Source organism: Vanellus vanellus (genome assembly GCF_965231255.1).
Source record: "Vanellus vanellus genome assembly, chromosome: 6".
Classification (NCBI taxonomy): Eukaryota; Metazoa; Chordata; class Aves; order Charadriiformes; family Charadriidae; genus Vanellus; species Vanellus vanellus.
Genome location: NC_138911.1, coordinates 42,029,618 through 42,052,194, shown reverse-complemented (window position 1 = coordinate 42,052,194; position 22,577 = coordinate 42,029,618). Strand labels below are relative to the sequence as shown.

Below are 22,577 nucleotides of genomic sequence, written 5' to 3'. Positions count from 1 at the left end.
GCAGCCTCGATCCAAGCTCTGTGGATAACGTGAGTCTATAATCAGTATCTTCATTTTCAGTGAAGCTAGTTGTCTGATGTGCTTTTTCTAAAAATGCTGCCAATGTAACTATTGATGTTGAAGCAACTTACAGTGATGTAAGTGTACTTGGAAGCACTGCATCGCCTCTTCATATAATTATTTTAAACGTTGTGTTGGCAACATACCTTATTTTCAGATTGTTTTACAGCTAATGTATGTATCGATTATGAGCTGAACTGCATCCAAAAGACGAACTAATCCTCATTTGCAATTTTTCCATATAATGGCCTCTGTAATATATTAGCCTACAGCTTTATTCTGCTCGGAAAAATAGACAATTATGGATGACCATCATTCCTCGGTTTGCATACCCTGAATATTTGGGCTTCAGACAGTGGCCGGGGGGTGGAACGCCCTTGTGCAGCTGTTATTTCTGCTGATGGTCAGCTGCTACCTTGCACAGGCAGTGGGCAGCACCAGAGGCCACTCGAGTGGAGGCGCACAGGCACCTCCCCTAACTGGCCCCAACATTTCTTTACTCTTTGATCTCCTAGTTGCTAGAAATGAACGTCATTGCCCAGTATTTAATTCCTTGAAAGGTGCACGCGATATACACACACCGTGGTTGCTCCTGTCACCTGAAATCAGAGTGGCCCTATGGCACGATGTCAATTAAACAGAGACTTGTGCGCTTCCAAAAAATTTACCTTCTCCCAAACAAAGAACAAATCATGTTAAAAGAATGAAATTAGCCAAATTGTATACCTTTACCCAATGGCACAAAATTAATTCCACAGGATTTTTTTCAGTGTCTTTTAAACAAAAACTAAATTCATTATTTTTTGCAGAACATTTTCAGTAAGTTAGCCAGCAAGTGATAAAAAAAGGAAGAAAGCCACTACATTCTTGGCCTGATGGTCACAAAGGAGGATTGAACACTGCTTGTATAAATAATAGAACTATAGTTCTCTAAATAATAATAAAAATGGCAGTTATCTTTGCAGAGAGAAAATATCTCTGTTTTTTGCAGAGGACAGGGTTTACCTTTTCTAGTGTGTTTCACAAAATCTTTAGAAGTGAACGTGCAGGTTATATTTTTTGAAAGTTTAATAATTGGCATACTCATACTATTACTTTTGAAAATCAGAATAATATTTCAACATTAAATTTGTTGGAATAAAATAGGTAGCAAAAAATTTGTTGGCGACTACACTAAAGCAAGAGAGGTCTTCATAAGGAGGACAGATTTTGTCTTATGGTTTATTTCATCTCTGAATTTCTAACAACTACGTTTGTAAAGTTATTTGAGTCTCGCTCATTTGAGAAGGAAATTAAACAAAATTTCTGTAAAACAGATGCAGCAACAAGTTCTGGCCTCAAGAGGGCGATATATCACCATGTCTAAAAGTTTTTCAAAACGAAGGAAAAAAACAGTTTTTACTAAAATAGAACAGATGCTGTTTGCTTGGGGGTAACGGCTAAATGTATTGACCTCTGCTATATCATTGACATGACTTAAGACATAATGACCACGACTACTCCCCCAAATCAGAACGTTTAATTCAGCTTTTCCTATTATTCAAGGCTAATTGGTTAGAAGAGGTTAAGTCTGTCACCTCACAGGAGGTATTATAATTCTTTGACCCATGAACTTGTTTTGCAGTTAAGATTTCTGAGTTTAAAAGCAGGGAAAATGGTGATTGCCACTATTCACTAAATATGGCACTATTCACTAAATATGGCAGCTTTATCACCAGTTCTTTTCTTCACTCCATTATTATTCCTCTAGTTTCCTAATTTAGCCTCCTGTTATGCACTCAGTTCTTGTTCACCTGCAGTCTCCAAAGAACTCCTGTCACTATTAGTTCTTCCATTAATTGCTTTTTTTTGCCTCCTACATCTACCTTCCCTTTTAAATAGTTTCATTTTTCAGTGGTCTCTAGTAGGCATTCCTTTACACCCTCATCCTGACTTACTTTTTCATCCCCAAATTTGGCTATGTTTACAGAATGAAATAAGCACAATCTCTATTCTTTTTTGTTTTGTCATCTTATTCTTTATTTTTAACCCCAAAAGCTTTGCTGTTTCTAACAAATTTATTATTTTTTTCTTGTTTTCTGTACCTCAGGAGAGCTATAGGAGATTTGCAGTGCAATGCACAGACGAGGTTGACCCTAGCTTGGGCTTACCTGAGCCAATTTTATGCTAGCTGCTATAGTTCAGTTGCTGCTAATAGCGCAGCAGTATATAAATTTTAAATTACCCTGTGTGTCTGTAGTCTTATACAGCACAATGAGGAAACATTCATGTAGTCAGATGCTGGCATCAGTAGGGAAAAAGCAATTAGTAATATTAAGTTACTATGACTTGAACATCTACACTGTCTACAACCAAAAATCTGTTTGCTTGTTGGTTCTCCCGCTGTCAGGCTGGAGAGATTCCAAACATTGTCCAAGGGAAACCAGAGGCAAATCTAGCCCTCGTGCGGGTAACCTTACTTGACCTGCATGAGAATCAGCATTCAAAATAAATCTTTACTAACAATAAAAGAATATTCAGATAAGATTCCAGTTTGTTTCGCTAAGGACAGCCAAGCTGTTTGTGACGATTATCATCTGTGCTCCAAAACCTAAAGCAAGGATGAGAAAATATTTTTTTGCCTTTCTGGTTGCTTTCGGGATAACTTTTCAAATAATTGCATAAGCATACAGACAGTCTGAAACAAGCCTCTGAGAGACAGTTTCCTGTCCATATTTACCACCCATTACGTTCACTCTGATGCCTAATGATGACAACTATAATTTAAGAGTCAGCATGATTTAATGTTCCATTTCTGATCATACCACACTGGAAAGGATGAAGGAACAAAAACCAGTTGCTGTCAAAACATATAAAGATATACAAGAAGAAAAAGATATGAAGATATTTTGAGGAGTTATGCAATAATCTTACATAAGTGAACTTGATCTTTTTTCTCAGGTTAATCCTCTCTAGACCCTTGAACATTTCTCTTGCTTGACTCATCTCTAACGTGTACACATTTTAAGGCAATGATGCGTTAACAACAGTAGATAGACTGGAATTTGATTTAGGTGAAAGTTAGTAGCCATGTATTATTTAAATAATTAAATATTTAGAATATGGCATAATGATTTTGGTATACTGTGTCTTTCTGGAATGTTCTGTACTTCCTCACAGAAGATACATAAAACATAAATATCCAAGAGCCTAAGTATATTATGTAAAAGAACAGCTAGACCTTAAAACCTTGGGAAAGGCATATCACTATGAAAATATAAACCAATGAGCGTTCTCTCTCTCACCCCTCCATATTTAAGGGAATATTAGAAAACACAATTTTAAATTCAGTATTTTCCTGTTTAATAGCAGTGGGACTTCAAGGAGCCCTAAAATAAGTGCAGTAGCTAGTTAACAGGGTAGCTCAGAAGTTATCTCAAACTCTTCACAACCAACCAAACCTCTCCCCAGTACCTGCCCCCTATAAGACAGCAGATGTAGAGGATTCAGTCCTGAACAGCACAAGAAGATTCCTTTTAAAGCACCATACGCACCGTGAAGGAAATTCCCAATAGCGAATTGGCTCTTTCTGTCAGTGTTTTGAAGCTAGTGCCATCACTGAAAGCTTCCAAACCTACTTCAGTGGTTTCTGAGTGCCTTTCCCTACCTCCATGAGAGAACTGAGAGCACTGAACAGTCCCAGGCAATAAGGATTGTCTCTGCACTGAGATAGAAAGCAGTCAATCATAAGATCATCTTAAAGTCGACACTGATTATTTCTCTAAGTTATCGCTGTGCCCCTTTTATATCTGGAGCCTCTATTGACTTTCCAGGTAGGTCACCTGGCACTCACTGCTCACCTTCCAGCGTGCCCTTCGCCACAGTGAGAGCAGGAAGTCCACCTCTTGCAGCCTTACCGTTCCTTCTCTCTATCTTCTGCTCTGCTACACCCTTGTGCCTATTGCCAGAGATCCAGCAGCTAAGAAATAATCCCTCGCCAATTTGTAGGAACTTTCCGGTTCGCAAACAGATAACGTGGATGGCTCTGGTGCAGGCTTGTGGCTAGGCTGTGGTACAGGTGATGGAGACATGACTCTGGATTGTAAAGCCAATGGTCACGTAAAGCTGATCTCAGTGACTGCATTAGAATAGAAGAGGAGGGCTCACAGAATCATGTATGCAAAAGCAGCTGTTCCTCAGTTCATCTAAGTTGTTGGTAGTCATCCCTGAGCTGAGATGTGGTATCCAACTATGTACGCAACAAGAGAGAATCAGGAAGCTTTTTGCAACCAAAGGTCTCACATCAGATTTGAGCCAAACATTGGAGGTAGACATATCCCTTACAATCAATTCTAAATACTGGTAAAGACATAGCCTCAAATCAGTGCTACTAAAATTATTTGTGAGCAGATTTTTTCTATTTCTGTCTCTCCCTCTCTCTCTTTTTTTCCCCCCAGATTATTTGGAATGACTTGCCAAATACTGAACATAAAAAATCCCAGATCTAAAACTGCTCACTGCCAAAATACTCTGAGGTCTTTACATTAGAAATTCAAACAGTTCTGAAGCATATGCTTCACAATAGATGTGTTTCATTAAGGAAGCATAATTCCTGCATTCAGTTTTAGATGTAAAGTTACAAATTCAGAATTTGCACAGCTTACATAAAAGTTGCTGTTTTTGCAAAGACTGCTGGTGACAAACTTGCTCAGACTATTTGTAGTAAAGCAAATGCCAAAGAAAAGTGAATGTACTTGGAGGAGCTGTTTAAAATTCAGGCAAACTGTTAGGAACTAAGTGTTTTGGAGGAACAGAGGGTTCACTGTATTTCAATATCATCTTCTAGTAAATAAGTATTTGTCTGAGTAAAAGTGAGACTTCCATATGTATACTACATTGCTGCTTTAATAATAGTTTAACCGGCTTGAAAACTGAGGAATGGGCTTTCAAAGCAGGGGAGTATCAGACTCAAAACAAGAAACCACAAACTTGACTTTCAGTACAAAATGCGAAGTGACATTTTCAATTACGCTGCACAAAGCAGCAAGACTGCTGAGAAAACTGCAGAGTTGCCAAGGAATTGCTGGATCTGATACTTCTTTCACTTATTGTTTTTTTACAAACTGGTCATCAACCAAGAGCAGTATTTCAATCTAAATTGCTTGAAGCAGTGTAAGTAAGATTCAGAGATGAACAAATTTTGGCAAGCACTCTATCTATTAGGAAAAATATGCAATCCATTTATTTTAAGAGGGTCAGTATTAGAAATACTGTTACTAAGTTATGGAAAGCAAGAGGGCTGAGGGGAGTACTATGACACTCTAAAAATCCTTTATCTCATAATCGAAAATAAGTCAGTCCTATTCCCTGTTGATTATCTTTGCTTTTTCTACCTGCTCTGTCATTACTGATTTCTACACTGTGTTTTTCCTTTGTTCATAGAATCATAGAATGGTTTAGGTTGGAAGGGACCTTGAAGATCATGTAGTTCCAATCCCCCTGCCGTGAGCAAGGACACCTTCCACTTGACCAGGTTGCCCCAAGCCCCATCCAGCCTGGCCTTGAACACTTCCAGGGATGGGGCCTCCACAACTTCCCCGGGCAACCTGTTCCAGTGCCTCACCACCTCACAGTAAAGAATTTCTTCCTAATATCTATTCTAAACCTGCCCTCTTCCAGTTTGAAACCATTCGCCCTCGTCCTATCACCGCATGCCCTTGTAAAAAGTCCCTCTCCGGCTTTCTTGTAGGCCCCCTTCAGATACTGGAAAGCTGCTACAAGGTCTCCCCAGAGCCTTCTGTTCTCCAGGCTGAACAACCCCAACTCTCAGCTTTGTTACCAAGCCCCATCAGCGTTATCAGTTCCTAGTAGTTTTTCACTACCTTAGTCCCACAGCCCAAACTTCATTTGTCCTCTCTGCATGCTTTTCCCCTCAATGACGAAAATCACCTCCAAACACAAACTTGTCTTCCCCTAAAGCAATCCACCTTCTACCTTAACTGTACTGGTGTGGTTTTCATCCGTTCTCTTCCCAGAAGCAACTCTGTCCCCTTTCAATCTAAACAACACAAACTCTTTCCCCTTTGTGTCAGTTCTCCAAATATTTTCTAACCAACTGGCTCTCCGCTGCCCAAATGGACTGCCAGCCATATCTCCAATACAACTTTCCTCTACCAAGTCCATTAACCATTTGCAGAAGCCAACCATTTAGTCACCTTTTTTGACTACCCTCTAAACCCACAAATCTTTCCCACCCAAACACACAAGCTCTTTGTCACACCAACAAGTTTAGCTCTGATATTGCACTCTCTGTAGACTGAATGGATCCTTAGTTCCTGCTAGACAGGAAAATTATTCCCGTTACTCCAATAATTTGGAAAAAGAGTCTTTTATCTCTGCTCTACTGAGGCATCTTGGGTTCAGAAGGGATAAATGGTTGCATGAGGGGAAAGGTGTCCCTGACTTGGTCCTGGAAGGCAGCAAAATCTTTTGTCTGGCTCTTTGCTATAGAATCCCTGGGGCATCCTCTAACCCACAGCAGAAAACCATGCAGAGCGGCATTATTTTATTCCCTTAATACGTCAAGAAGGTGGGTAAGCAGTTCCAAGGCTGTCTGGGCTCCCCAGGCAAAATACAGAGGCAATGGAGTTGAGGTCAAATTCGTGAAATGTGATGAGCTAAAAAGATGGGATCGATAGATATCAAATTGCTTCTTGCAGAGGAAATTCAGCTGCCTCTTACAGAAACGGACCCTGCAATAAAACAAGCTATAAGTCTGTATTAGAGGACAATATCAGCAATTTGCTCCATACAGTTAACCCTGAGGCCTGCAAAGGAAACACATCTTCATTTAAATGGAGTATCTTGCAAATGGTTACGTTTCTGCCCTTTGTAATAGTGCCTATGATTGAAAATGCATTGTCATTAGATAAGCCCAAGATCAGATTTTTCTTCCCTTTTTTCAGTTTGCACATAAAAATGAGGAAAAAATATCAATTATTAGTATGATTTTAAGGAAAACTTAGTTTTCTTACAGAAAGTAAACCTTAAAGCATTCTGAAACTGGTAACTATTGGAGTCCTAGTGTTACATAAGAAGTGGCAATTGGCCATCTTCTTACAGAAAAGAACCCTTTTGACCTTATCTGTGAGAATGAAGTTTTTCCCCTCCAGTTAGTATAACAGAAACTACAGAGCTTAATCTGCATTCTACAAATTCATTTCAGGTAGCTGCTAAAAGCTGAACTACTCTTTAACGGTCAGAGGAACATTCAGAATTTGGTATCCATCGTTCTCACATTTAGCTCCAAAAAGTAATTTCTGAAACATACAAGGAATGGCCACAGAAATTGTCATGTACCCCAGAATGGAGGTGTCTTGGTTTGAGGTAAAACAGGACCAATTTTGTTCAGTAACTTTGCTTCTTAGCTGGGCCTCTTCTAACTGCTGAAATTAACTGCATATTGTGCAGGCACTGTTTGCTCTCAGAGTGATAAGACCTGTGTTTATAGTTAATGCCCAGGCATGGCGTGCAGAGAGGCTCCTGCTTATACTTATTGCTATAGCAGCCAAGGGCAGATAACTTGGTTATTTGCCCCGTTGGAGGGTCAGAAGCAGAAAAGCGTAGAGGGGTCCCATCTGTGGGGAGGAGCGGACAGGACAGGTGACCCAAAACTGACCAACGGGGTATTCCATCCCATCTGCCTCATGCTCAGTATAGAAGCTGAGGGATCAAAGGGTCAGCCCTCTTTCTTCAATGGCCGGTGTCTGAGGACTCAGATCCGGAATCCAGATCCAGAATCCAGTTCCCGTCTGTCACTGAGTCCAGTCTGGGACTTCCCCAGTGCCAGCCGGTGTCGTGATTGTTATCCTATCCTGGGAGTTTTGTATATATTTTTCACTATTTTATTATTAATATTTCATTAAAGTAGTTTAGTTCCTTCTAAACTCATAAGTCTCTTTTTCCCACCTCTGCCTCTCTCTTTGAAGGGGGGGGGGGGGGGGGAGAAATCTGTCAGTCCCATCTGGGGTGCCCCACATCCCCTGTAGCCAGTTTGTCCTAAACCACGACAGGAGGTACCCAGTACTAAAGGCGTAAGAAGCATGTGCCAAAGAATTAGCCGCAGTGCAAGGAAAAATATGGCAAGAGTATGCAATATCTATTGCAAAGCAAGAAAGCGATCCTATGTAATAGCAAATGGGACAGTCAAGCAGAATTCTGTTTGTAGACAGACATAGAGATTAACAGCATAATAATACCCATGCAAGGACATCTGCATAATTTCCAAGTATGATAAACTACGCGTTATCAGTTTCTGCATATGACTGACAAATGAATAAGGCTTCCAATAAATGCTTTAGCATATGTTCAACAAATTGCTTACTATCAAGATATTACCAGATTTATATTAATTCTAAATTATTCCTGTCATAATAAATTACTGAATCTTCCTGTTTGCCCTATTACCTAGCTAAAATATGACTTTCAATGATTTTGAGGCTGCTAGTCATTTCTAAGCTGTTGCTGTCCCAAAATGAAAGGTTGAGTTATTTTAGTTTTGGTTTATAATCTCAATAAATAAAATACATTAGACATTTGCAGCAGCGTAACTGGATTACTAATGGCCACGAGCACGCTTCTTTTGTCCTTAGTTAAGTTCTCATTTGAGATCTGACTTCTTTAGCACAAAACTGCTGCTAACAGAAGTAGTATTGAATTATTGCCAAGACATGTATTCATGCAATTAGGAAACTCCTTTTTGAGTTGGAGGCTTTTATTAAATAACAGAATTAATGTAAATGCCAAATGATGATGATTAAAAAAGCAATGGTACACTTTAGACACTCTGCTTAGGGAATTATGAAACAGGAGATCTAGCAAAAGAAAGGACTCAGTTGTGACACAGGTATGGTATTTTTAGGTAGATTTTGTTTATAATACTTCATAACATCAGATAAGGGAGGAATTTTCTATTTTTCTATTACTTGTGTCAAATTAAAGTACCTCAGCAAGGCACCATAGTGTTACTGAGGCGGGATTCACCTTGGTAAGAGCTCTTGCATTGAAAAATTGGTTCCTTACTAGACTTAAAACCAGAAGATATAATTACTATCAACAACAGAAAAACCTAGGTAAATAAGCAGCTTGAGAACATTTCTTCAAAATGTTATAATTGCTTTGCAAAACATTTGAAAACTTTTCTCTTTATTATTTTTATTCACCATTCAGGAAGTACATTTTCAAGCCACTTACTGTATCTAACGTACATCTTTCTGCATGAAATAAATACGAAAGTTTTGTGTGTGCTGCTTTTTATGGCATGGATCACTGAGCTATCTCTCTTCCCAGCAGTGCTCTTTGCATCTGGTCTTCTTTTTGCTTAAGCTGTTCCTCTACTCTGAGCCCCTTCCCACAATATACTTCATAAGATTATTTTCAAACTTCATGATCAACATTTCCCAAACATTCAGCACAACCAGCAACACTGAGAAATTGTACAAAAAGCAGCATCAGCAGTAGCAAAGTTCTTCAAGGACAAGAGTGGCAGCTGTAATCACTAGCTAGAAGGGTTTACTCTGGCCAGAGAACAGCTAACTACCTTTAATTGCTGTCAGGAGCTCAATCCACTCTCCAGAGGAGGTGAGGAGAGGATGGGTATGGAGAGGAAGCGGGTGTTTACAGCTGCAGCCAGTTGTTACAGCTGGTTCTTATTCCCCATCCTGGCAGGGCTGAACTGCAGCTGCAGGGAATCACACACCGACAGATGACCCCCAAAAAGAGAATTACCTTTTCAAAAAGTTTGAGAAAAAATAAACATAACGATTTGAGAGGGTGATGCAGAAAGTTCCTCTGCCACCTGCTTCTTGCCGAAAAGGATGCTAGTCAGCGTCTAGTGGAGGGAGCTGGTCCCTAGACACTCAACAATTCCTTAAACAGGCTCTTATAGTATCATTTGAAAGACAGCATCTTATGTATTCACAAGCAGCTTTGATGGGTTTTGTTGCTTGCACAGAATGAAGGGCTCTGTATCTGTCAGCTTTAGCTGGCCTAATTTTCAACACTACACAAACTTAAGCACAGAAACAGCTTGCACTTACGAAGATGGTTCTTTCATCAGAGTCCGGAAGATGAACCCCAGCCATCAGGACAGGGTTCATCACAACTTGCATCATTAGGCGCTGCCCTTTAGAGGTGACTGTTTCAAGGCTGACAGCTGCCGCTCCCTCCTTTGTTTGAGAAGAAATTTGTCTTTCTGTGTTTTCTGCCTTGACTTTATACTCAAACATCTCTAGCTCTACTGCTTTTCTATTAGTCATAATACTCCCAGTGTCTTCAAAAGTCATAGAAATCACGCGTTGTAAGAAGTCTTTACTGAAGTTATAGAACTAAGTCCTTGTTTTTTCTTAGTTCTTACAGTGCTTGATAATACAGAAGGTAATGCAGATACAAGATTTAGCATTTAGATGCCAAAATCACCCTTTAACGCATATTTCATGAAGTTTAAAGGGTTTTGAAATCTAGTAGAGAAGGAGCTTTCTTTTCTGACAGCCATTTTACTAAACTATATTGAGGATGGGCATGAAATGTTCTGAATGGGAGAGTTGTCCTCTACAATGGCCAGGAAGAAAAACCCATCAGAAAATTGAAACAAAATTTTTCTATGAATGGAAGCTAATAATTACATTATTGAGATGGCTTGTTCCTTATTTGATTATTCATTCAAATTCACCTCCCTTTCCAAAGTTTATCTTTTTTCTCAAAAAGATCTCTCACAGTGTTAACTACTGCAAATGTTTCCACTTTATATAAAGAAGTTACTTCTGAAGAAGTGATGCCAGAAGCCAAGAATGAAATTCTATCTCATCTGTAGTTTAATGGGATAGTATATTGCCATTATTGCTCTAGCAGTATTAAATTGCTGTTATTTAGGAAGGATTATTTAAGTTTAAAAAAAAAAGAGAAAAGAAAAAAAGATGTTATGCTTGGTTCCACCAATACTAGAGGGAAAATAATAACCGCAAGTGAAGAGAACTGATTAAAAAAATTTGGTTGTTATATATGATATGACAAGGATCAAGGAAATTATTCCTCTATTCTTGGACTAAAGCAATTATTTTTTATAAAGAAAATAGGCAGATGATATTAAGTATAACTTCATTCAAATATGACAAAGATTCCTGATTTTCCAATGTTTATCTTTCACTTCATGCAAAAAATAATTTGTCATGTGCCTGATCTTGGCAAAGAGAAGCTCTATTGATAAAATTATGCTTTGCCAAGTTTAAAGGCATTGGTGTAGGTAAAATAATGTAGACAAATTCTGTATAGTTAGTTAAAGTTAACTGCAGTCTATTATAATCACAATGATCACTGCTGTTCTCTACTCCTAGCAGTCACTAGATGAGACTATTTTCATCATTAAAAGAAAATAAGAAAGCAACTTCACCCCTGCCCATAGCTCCATCTCCATATATAGGTTTATCAAGAACACAGCAGAAGAACACAGGATTATTGCCTTACCTCAATTTTTTCCCATATGGTTTCATAATTCTCTTGATGTTGTATATCTTGCATCAGTTGATGAATTAAAGCTGATTTATTTGAGGCAGAAGTCTCATTCTCAGTGGGCTGAGTGACAGCAGTCCTTTCTGACTTTTCTTCAATGTATTTTTTAATGCAAGATACAGGCATGCAAAGATCGTCTTCAGAGAGAATATCACTGAGAGGCCCAGATTCAATACTGTCTCCTAAGGAGGATACTATATCGCTTGAAGAGCTTGGTGAAATTCTGCCCATTTTTTTGTGCTTTTTTGTCTGGTACGTTGGGTACATTTCTGAATCTGAGTTCATTTCTGACAGCTCCCAGTCATCAATGTTTTGAATAGTTTCTCTTCTGGGCTTTTGGGGCAACAACTTTGTCAAATTTTCTAGTTTTAAAGCTAATACTTCAGTCTGTCTGAGATGTGAAGGAAGTGCTAAATATTCGTCAGATCCATACCAAACCTCACCACCTTTACTGTTTTTTTGAGTACAGCTTGGTGTTGAGGAGAAGCTTTTATTATTCTTTCTTCTCAGTAGAAGAGGTGATGAATCGGTAAGCTCAGAACCAGCTGAGGAAGCACTCTTTTGGCTACGCGTTGGTGAACTAAAAGGCTCAGTTTTACCTTGTGGTTGCCCATTTGGGTCTCTCTGGTTACAACAATCTGATGATGTAGAAGATTCTGTTTCCGTCTCCTCCAGAGAATGAGAATTATGAGAAGTAATTCCATTTTGTAAGGAACGTCCTCTTTTTTTGACTTGTATTGGTGTAGCCATTTTACACGTACCTCCAGGTGTTCTGCCAGCTTTCACTTTCTCTGGAGTGTCATGAGACTTCTTGTGCTTTGATTTTTCTTTACAGGTGTAGAAAGTAGACGTCCTTAGACTTATGGGACTGTCCTTAAAGTGATTATTTATTGTGTACTCAAGATTCCTATCACCTATTGTATTTAAGCAGTCATACGACTGACTGACTGCAGATGGACTGTTAGTGTAGGCTGACTGTAAAGCTAGGCAAAGCTTGGACCTGTCCGGTGGATCTAACAATGAGGGTGTACTTCTACTCATTTCATTTTTAACTATCTGAGAGATTTGCCTTTTTAAATCATTGGCTTCCATATAATCTTTAAACACATCGTCTTTCAGAAACAGACCTCTTTTTGGCAACGTAGGCTGGGTAGGGGAGTCTTCATTATAGTTAAAGCAGTCTCTTATGGACCTCTTAGGAGTTGAGTTTTCACAGTGAGAGTGTTTGATATTTTCACTGGTGTGCTGTGGAAGATTGCATTCTGGTTTCTTTAATGTGGAAACTGGTTTGCTGTCAGTAGGTAAAACACCATCTTCAGAGCGAGGTCCTTTAGAAAGAGAGGAGTTCACAGGAGGAGATACTAGTGAGAGCTCATCTGGCCCTTTCCTCTCTTTGCTTTCTTCTCCGCCTTCTGCTGAAAGAGGTACATGGGTTTCTTTCTCATTTAATGCTTCGTTACACTGGGAAGCAATGGAATCAGTCGCTACTGCAAGTAAACCCACACTTCTGATAAGTCCTGGAAAGTCCTTATCCATCTCACTGTAGTTCCAGGATTCAAATGATTTGGCTTTCCCTTGGCTGGAGGTCATATCATCCAGAGCACCAAGCAAATCCTCACTAGGACTGTAGTCAGATAGCTCAAATGCAGTAATACCACAATCCAGTGACAAGTAATTTTGAGAACATTTGATGGTTAACTGTCCAGAATCATCAACTTCAGTTAAAGAGTCAAGACGGTCCTGAAATAGACAAAGAAATGGTGCTTTTTTAGAAGATTAATTTTCATATACAGCACACATAAAGTAAAGAACTATCAGTTTCTGTGTTCCGCTGCCTAACACCTAGAAAAGCATTCACCCCTGACCTGCCTGCTTTTGCAGTACCCTGTAGAAGGGCAAACCATTCTAAAGTATTTGGGAGTAAAAAATGGCAGTAAACTGAAGAATGCTTAGTTTCAGTCTGGTGCAGCAAGTTACCAAAAAGTAGCAACTCACTTTTGTATTGGTATTCTCCTCCTTAAATTTTCCTCTCAGTTCTACTTGCTCTGTAGGGGAGACTCAGAAATTCCATACAACAGACTCATAGTATTCCCTGGGTTAACTACCTCAAACAGGAAGGAGGGGATCTTGGGGACTGCTGAGTATATCGGCCACCTTGTTAATCTTGCGTTCTCAGAAATCCGTGCTGTTCTACAATCTTCCAGTTGACTGCCAGAATGTTTTTTTCCGAGCATCATCTAGCAACGACAGACGTTTCTTCCCACGTTTATGAGATACAGGTTGCTAACTACATTTCACTTTTTTGTAGCATTATCAACTGAGAATTTAACTGCTGGATATTTGGAGCACAAATGGAGAACAGCTCAAGGAAAAGAAACTATAGCTGGGAATCCTAACCCTCTGGCCTGCCACGTCCCCTTGTCAGCATCTTCTGAATGGAAGTCCTTCAATCTCAGAAACACAGACATAGCCAGAGGAAACCATCTCAGGTGGCAAATGAGGTTTTAAGATCAAATTCAAATTAGTGTTTATAAATATTTTGGTGACTTGTTTGAAGAACACTAAAAAAATCTAACTACATAAAGATCCAAAGCATATTTTTAGTAGATGATTTAATGTTCTAACATCTAGGCAGGCCTCAACTATTTCCAGATCCCAGCACATAATTTGAAACCTGAACGTAGGATCAAATAATTCTGAAATGATTTCTGTTCTTATTTACACTGGTGTATGTCTTAAGTAACTCCATGAATCTATCTAGACCGAGAGAAATTGGCAGAGCACGTCAATTGACAAAAGAAACTGCAAAGCAGAATTAAAAATAAAAAAGCCAACATTAGCCCAAGTGCTCGCAGAAATGACTTAAAAACAGCACAAAGTGCAGAAACTCATGTTTTATGACTCTAACTTTAGATCCCTAAATCATATACCCATCTTTCTACCCAGGTTTGCTTTTTATAATAAAGCCTTTTAAAGCAAACTCTTGAGTATCCACAATAGGTTCCTGTCTGAATTATTCTCTGAAGCAGCTTGTCTCACTACACTGCCTAAACCCATAGTTTAAGGACCTTAGGGATCATGCCTGAAGAAGGTGCAATAACCCCACAATCTCTTCATCTCACAATAAACCACTTGGATTTTGGCCTGAACAAGGATAGTCTCGATAAAGAGAGCTATTGTTTGCCATCTTCTATAAACATATAAAGTTTGAGCCCTGTACTCTGTCCAACCCTTGCACTACTCAAAGTAAAAATATAAAAAATTCTCCAGTTAAAAATATTATTTATAGAAAAGATCGATTAGAAAGTTATTTATCACCCATAACCTTGGACACTGAAAATACCTTTTATTTAGCACATATTATCCAGATGTGGAACCTGTGCTACAAATTGTACATTGTCAATAATCCAGAATTAAAAGGGGAAGTTTCTATAAATCTGTCAAATTTATATTTTGGAGCTGCATTTATTAAGAAAAATAATGACTAAACAATGATCAGTATTACAGCTGCATTTTTCATCTAATCTCAGGAAAAGATTAGAAACTGTAAAACCACATATAAATCAAAACCCTTTCCATGACCCTAAGGGCCTTCATTTCTCCAGAGTAATAAGCTCCATTCCTGCGTCTCTTAAAAATGTGTTTATTAACGTTAATAAAATTTACAGTCACATGCACTAAACCATCTTGCTTGGTCATTTCCCAAGCAGCCTCTTAAATGTGTGCTTCAGAGGAGCATTATTTAATGCCAGTATTACCATGTTTTAATTATTTTTATTTCAGAAAAATATTACATTTGGTTATTTGCATGGCTACCAATAGGAATGACTAAGTTAAAAAAAGTTGTCCCTTTTTGCTTAGTGATGCTTCCTGTAAAGCTGTGTAGGCTGTTTCCAGTACCTTCCTGTATTTATATTTAAACCAGCACAATTCTGCATATTTTTAACTCTTTCAAATGAGCTAATATAATTTGTAAGGGTTTTTTTTTTTTGTGTTTGTGACTTTACCCACTGTTTGAGAACATCAGGATTCACTGTATTCACTTTCCATATTTCCTGGCTTTATCAATTATAAAATAAAACTCACACATTAGGTTCAGCTGGACAGAACTCAGGCTGCAAAGAACTAATTTTTCTTTCCTTCCCATCTATCTCTGGGTAATTCCTGAAGGAGAACTGGTCCTTCAAAATATTAACCATCCAAAGTTTTTTATTACAAGAAGTATTTTCTTAATTTAGCATCTCCATCATGGCAGGCAGCTTGCCTCACTGGTTCCTCTGTTTCTTCCAAGCCATAAAACTTTTTGTGCAGTTTCCTGCTGGCATCCGATTCAGTACGGCGCTGCCGAGATAGCTGAAAGCGCAGTTACCGCCTGCCCAGTCAATGAGCTGGGTTCCTAACCAAGCCAGTAAAGCCTGTGCTGTACCCTTTCATGCTTTGATAGCTACTCCACTAGTGGCATCCCAGTTCATTGTGTTGAGGCTAGCTTGTGCACATTTACGTGTGTTACGGCTATGGTGTAAATATAGCCCAGGCAGGACTGTTGTGCTGTGATTGACTGTGCAGTCTATGAACTGAGAGAGCAGTGAATATTAACAAGATGAGACTGTCTCACTGAACACGAAAGAAACCTTGGCAGGTCATTTCTTCCATGGAGCTCCTCAGATAACATTGGCAGCCAAAGCCACTCTTCACCATTACGCAGAAGACAGCTGACTTAAGGAGCAAGCCAAACTTTTTGTGAAATGATAGGTTCAGGGACTGCGGAAAAGCATAGCATTTGCTGTACTGGTTCAGATCAAATTTCTGTCTAGCCCAGTACCCTGTCTCTGCATCAGTTCTAAACATTTTCTGCTAGCTGAGCTATAAGAAATGGTTAAACATACACGGCCCTTCCATACACAACATTTCTACCCTCATTCCCAGCTTCTGCCAACGAGCGGCATAGGGACTTCTTCATCTGGAGGTTATAATTCCTCCTATCTTTGCTTAGTTTCCACATTTATTTTTTTAACTTCTTTCCACCTCTAAGTGTCCTACGGTAGTGAGTCCCAAAATAGAACTCTGTGGTGTGTGAAAGTTTCTCCTATTCATTTCAAACCAGATGACTTCTCAATCTTAGGAGGAAAAAAATAAGCTGTTATTCCTGGTTCATAATCTCCATGGAGCACTGAAAATTAGGAGAATGATTCTCCAAGGAAGGGTTATCTGTGTGGGCAAAGGTTTCTAGGTTTGCCCAAACAGTCTTACTATCCACATATGCATGAAAATCTCTAATAGATAATATTGTATCATGAGGCACTTATTAATTCCAAAATACAGTCCTGTCTGGGAAAGGATATGGGGAAAACACAAAAAAAACCCACCCCACAAACCAGTAGATAAAAGTAGGTACAGTTGTCTCTACATAACATTTTATTTATTTATCTATTTCCTTCAAATAAAGCCACTACCATTATACCCGATGAAAAGCCTGAATAAATACCTGAGAGTTAAAGACTGCAAAGCAATTTCTGGGAACTTATTCAAGCATTAGAGTAGGAACTTAATACTATTATTGTGTCCCTGCTATTGCTAGCCATTAATTTTATCAAATATTCTTTAAGTTTTAGTTGGGGTGGAAAAAAAAGAATCGTGTCAGGATATTTTTGGCTTTTATTTTTTTTTACCATATAAGCCTATCTGGCAACATGTTTTTTCCCCACTGGAAAATAATCTATCCCTCCCCAGTCAGTCCTTCCCTGTACTGGAGGAATGTTTTTATAGCAGTTGTAATCAGATCCAGACGGGACATTTCCTGTTTCATTTTATCTGAATCTGCCCCTTCCTTGTGTCTTCAAATCACCACGCTCATGTCATAAAATAATGACTTCACCCCAATTCACCACTCTGGATATGCAGACAAGTGTGGATTTCCTTCAGATTTGCCAGAGAAGGTTTACCAGTGACAGCAAAGCAGTAACTGAACGTGAAGCAGCACGTACGTATACATCAGGAAGAGAGGGTGGTGGAAGGTGGGCCTGGGCATATCTCAGCATTGATTTCAGGACCACCCACTCTGTTGTGGCAAAGACAAATACAAAACCCAACGTGGAACAGAGAAACATGAACGTTCTTTTTAAACTTGAGGGATCTGAAATTCAGGACATGGTTAGGGGTTTTCTGACTTCCTCTGTAACACAGGTCACAGAATCTCACTGCATTGATCTAGAGGTCTTTTTCTGTAAATGTCTCTAATCTTAGCAAAAACATTTTATCCTAATCTTAAGACTTTCAGCAAATGAAGAACCCTCTACACGCTAAAGTACCTTCTATTAACCATTCATTACTCTATTAAAAATGTGCATCTTCTTTCAGTTTTAAAAATTAGGCCAGTAGTGTCTTTCTAACTAAGCTAATTTATTAGTGATGAATTCAAAGGAAAAAGCATTTTAGTTAAATCAATCCAGATTTACAAACCACTTACATGTGTGTGAATTTGACACCTCGTTAGAGTAAAAAAAAAAAGTATGATTCATGCATCATTGTTTCTCAGACAAAATGTGTGACTGTTTAGAGGCACGTTGCAGAATTGCCACTCAAACAAATTAAATTCCATCCTCTCTGCTATAAAGCAATATTGACCTAGTCTGGAAAGTTTTGGAAAATATTGCATTCTGCTTTAAATCAATATTGACCTAGTCTGGAAAGGTTTGGAAAACAATGTGTAGGCTTCAGGTTTGTGTATGCATGAAGGGAAACATCTAAGCTTTTCATTAAAGAATTCACTGCACATAAAAATCGAGTTTTGGATTGGATATGAACCTTAAATTCTTGAGTGACCAGACCAAGGGCTTTGGACCAGATGCACCTTGGTAAATATGTCCAATTCTTTATGAAAAATATTTCAATCAGGAGAAAACATTGCTAGCCACTAACATGATACTTCTGAATGTTGACCTTAAAGTACTTGCTTTAATTTGGTTCAATGAGAACAGGTATCAGCTGAAAACACTTAAAACACAAAATTAGCAAAACATCTAGAAGACAAGTAAGCCGTCCTTAGAATTTTAATCCTAGCGATTTTAAATGTGCAACAGGGATCAGATGCTTCAAATACAGATGAAATTCTCAAAACCGAATTTAGTTACTATACCTCCTTAGTCTCTTCAGAAAATGCTTGCAGAATATCAGTCTGCCTGGTGTAGTTTCCATTGGCGTCTTGTAGTCCCTGGAGAATACGCTCCCTCAGAACCAGAACAGAAACACGTAGTTGGTGCCAGAGTAGCTGTACTGTATGGATATCGACTATCACATTGACAGAGTAAGACAGAAGCTTCAGGGAAAACTCAGTCTCTAGCAGAGCATGAATTTGTTCAACGTGATCAGATATATCTTCACAAATATCCTGTAATGGAAAAATAAAGTAGATATTTAGCTACAGGCATGGTCCTCACATGGATCAGCTCTACTTTTCATCTACGTTTTATTAAATGCAGAACAGATTATTTCAGAGAGGAAAGACAATGTAATTAATACATCCAGGTTTCTCTATTTTTTTTTTATTTATGGCAGTGCTACAGCAACTGAAGCAGCAGCTGTCCAGTTTGGCAGGACTGCTCAGTAAGTGCAGAGACAGCATACAATAACGAAGGACAACAAGATCACATGAGTCAGAAGCCGAAAACTAACACTGTACAGTGACATATTAGAAGACAGCAATAGGAATGAAAGTTAGAAGATTGCCAGAAGCAGTCTCCCTCTCTGCCCTCCCCGCCCCCCCCCCACTTCTCCAGTTAAAATGCAAAGAATCTGATCTGTGCCATCATCAACAAAATTCTTTTGGACAGAATTTACCTTTTAATCTAGCCTCTATAGCCAAGCAGGGCAACTGTCTGAGATAGAGTCAATGTGGATAAACTATTTCTGAGATCCATTGCTGACTGAAGTGATGAGAGGGTGCTAATTTTTGCATAGTCTTGTTCTGGACTCAAAATTGAACAGAAGAAGATGGGTGGAGATGGAGAAAGAGGGAAAGCAGAGAAGCTGTGAACAGTTATGTTGAGAAAGCAGAACAGAAAATGCAAGTTACCAGGTTATAAAGCTAAGGTTTTGATGGGATGGTATCCTCCAAATTTAACAATTAATGTTCCAGATTTCTAAACCGTGCTGCATACAGTGTAAAAAATCTTTACAATCTAGTTTTAATTTATTTCGTGAAAGGGTAAGTCATAAGACTAAAGAATATTTAGGCATATACTACTGAGTGAACAACACTGCTTTATATCTATTCTGTTTGAAAGCTAAGTGAAAAAGCATATTATAAACAACTAAGGAAATGTGATTAAAATACTGAAAAAAAAAAAGCAATGGATCCTAGAAGGTTTTTTTCCTACATCTGTAGCATATATTTTAAAGTAACTTAATAACATACTTTAAAACCAACACTTATTTCTTTAAAAAAAAAAAAAAAAACATAAAGAAATTATTTCAATTCAAACCTTCAGAGATGTCCTTTTTAGGTAAAGGGTAGTATATGCATAACAGCAATAAAAATGAGAATAAACAATGTAATTTTGCTTCATTTCAAATTTGCTATCGAAGCAGTTTTATCAGACAATTACAACAAAACCATATGTCTGATAATACTCTTGTGGTTTTGTACAGCAATAGAATAACAAGAAAATCAGTAAAGTTGATTCTTTCTAAATTAATAATATGGTACAGTAATTTTTATCAGTTCAGATTTGACATCTGCAGTCTGCAAGTAAAGCCAAATTATTGAAAATGTAATTGTACGTATGTAAGAAATTAAATAATTTTAGTACAACAGATAGCACGATATTAGTCCTTGAAAACCTATTATGGTTGGGTATTATCAGTAGTTACTCGTTTTAATAAAGCACTGACAGCTAAATCGAGTCGCCTGCAGGAGTAGCTCTCAGAAATGCCAGAGATGAGCAGAAAATGTTGGCGTTTAAATGAGCAGAGTTTCAGGGCTGCCTTGAGAGACAGGCAGTATCTCTTCCCCTCTGTCCTCAGTCCCCTGGTTGTGACAACCAGCATCTATATTTGGAAATACGAAACACACAGCCTCGCCTGACAACACGTAGGGGCTGCAAGTGCTCAGGGCTTCAGCTATCTACACGCTTCCAGGTGAGCAAATGGACACTCTAGTTACGCTCGAGAAACCTGGATGTTAGATTAGTGTGCTAATCTAATTCTGCAGACACACAGACAAAGCTAGAACTCACAGCAAAATCTTTTCCAAGCTTTGGAAAAGGTTATTATTATCCAGTCATCCAACTACAGCTAAAACTTGACTGAAAAGCACAGCTGTATTTCTATGTTGTTTCAAATCACAGAATCACAGAATTATCAGAGTTGGAAGGGACCTCTAGAGATCATCTAGTCCAACTCCCCTGCTAAAGCAGGATTGCCCAGAGCACATTACTCAGGACTGCATCCAGGCGGGTCTTGAAAATCTCCAGGGAAGGGGACTCCACAACCTCCCTGTTGTGTTTTAAAGAATATTTTTAGTGAGTTGGTGAATTTAGTTTTTTGACTGAATTTGGGTTCACTTCTCCTATGTTGTTCATGTCTTTTTCCTCTTGGTCATAAAGCGGTTTAATTTTAATTTCAGAGATTAAAAAATAGGGGTTTGCCCAGCAACTGTAACTTTGTAAATTAGACTCAATCTATAGAAAAATACTTAATATATCTTCAGTTAGACTGTGAATGTGAATGAGCTTAAGTTTGTGTCAACCTGCAAAACAAGTTTTTATTATTTTCCAGCTTCACACGCAGTTATGTGCTGAATTCAACTGCCATAAGAATTCTCAGAGGTTGAAAACACGAAGCCATAAGAAGAAAGTATTAACAATGAGCAAGTGTCTCCTGACAATTGTTAGATAATGTACCGAAAATATTGGCTAATGAATCTAGATAATTGTCTAAATCAAGAGTTCAAACCCATGCTTCACACAAGTTTTCTCTTGAGCTACCGTTACGCTAGATACCACAGCATCCCAAATCTCTGAAGTAGACAAACTTTCCACAACACCACAGAAAGTTTTGTACTGAAATGTAAATCCCAGCACCACTAGAGGTTTGAAAGGAGCAACGGCTTGTTATAAATTGCTCATTTTCCTCAAAAAGCAAAGTCTGAAGTACTTACAGACTACTGTAAGCATAGCAGCAGCCAAATGCTTTATGTACTAACAAGATAATTAACCGCTCTTGACAGTCTCAGTAACATGGAGAGAACTTGAGGCCGACCCCGTCCATATCCAAGTAAAGGTCACATACTCTAACCTTGACATATAAGACTACCATCTCAGTCAGTGACAAACAAAGTGCCAGCTTTTAAAGGATTTCGGTTTTAGAAAGAGTGGGTGGCCAAAAGACAGGAAGCTATTTTCTGAGTAGCTGAATGAGCCAGGAAGGAAGTCAAGTCCCTATGTACCTTTTCATAATATAGACGCTCTGAGCTCCATTTTCTGACTTTATCATCAGATCCCTCTCTCTTCTGGCCTGGAATTAGTACAGCATTGAACTGTCACAGTAGGCTTGTCTTTACTTTCATGGGAGAATAGAAAAGATTTTCTCCTTTGCTGATAACTATGCTGACATGATGTGACCTTTAGGGCTGTTGGTTTGGTGTTCGTTTTTTTTTTTTTCTCTTCTCTCTCTTCTCTTCTCTTCTCTTCTCTTCTCTTCTCTTCTCTTCTCTTCTCTTCTCTTCTCTTCTCTTCTCTTCTCTTCTCTTCTCTTCTCTTCTCTTCTCTTCTCTTCTCTTCTCTTCTCTTCTCTTCTCTTCTCTTCTCTTCTCTTCTCTTCTCTTCCTATTAGATGACAATCTGACTGAACTGGTCAGGAAGTCCGATTTAATTTGCAACAGGGCCAGGCACAGGTTTAAAGTGATTTAACTCCCCTATTAATAGCTCCAGCTATTCAATATCCAGAAGTCCTGGACAAATGTCTGCAGTGCGTGC

At 38.6% G+C, this 22,577-nt stretch overlaps 1 protein-coding gene across 1 annotated transcript in view; it reads right to left on the bottom strand.

Annotated features, from left to right (window-relative positions):
• Window positions 1-22,577, bottom strand: part of AKAP6 (A-kinase anchoring protein 6) — a gene marked incomplete at its 5' end in the record, with an annotated part of 237,330 nt that overhangs the window by 178,345 nt on the left and 36,408 nt on the right. The window contains 2 exons of the mRNA XM_082484839.1: window positions 11,560-13,344; window positions 18,740-18,991. Of these exons, the coding sequence (XP_082340965.1) occupies window positions 11,560-13,344; window positions 18,740-18,991 (2,037 nt within the window). The remainder of the gene's footprint in view (window positions 1-11,559; window positions 13,345-18,739; window positions 18,992-22,577) is intronic.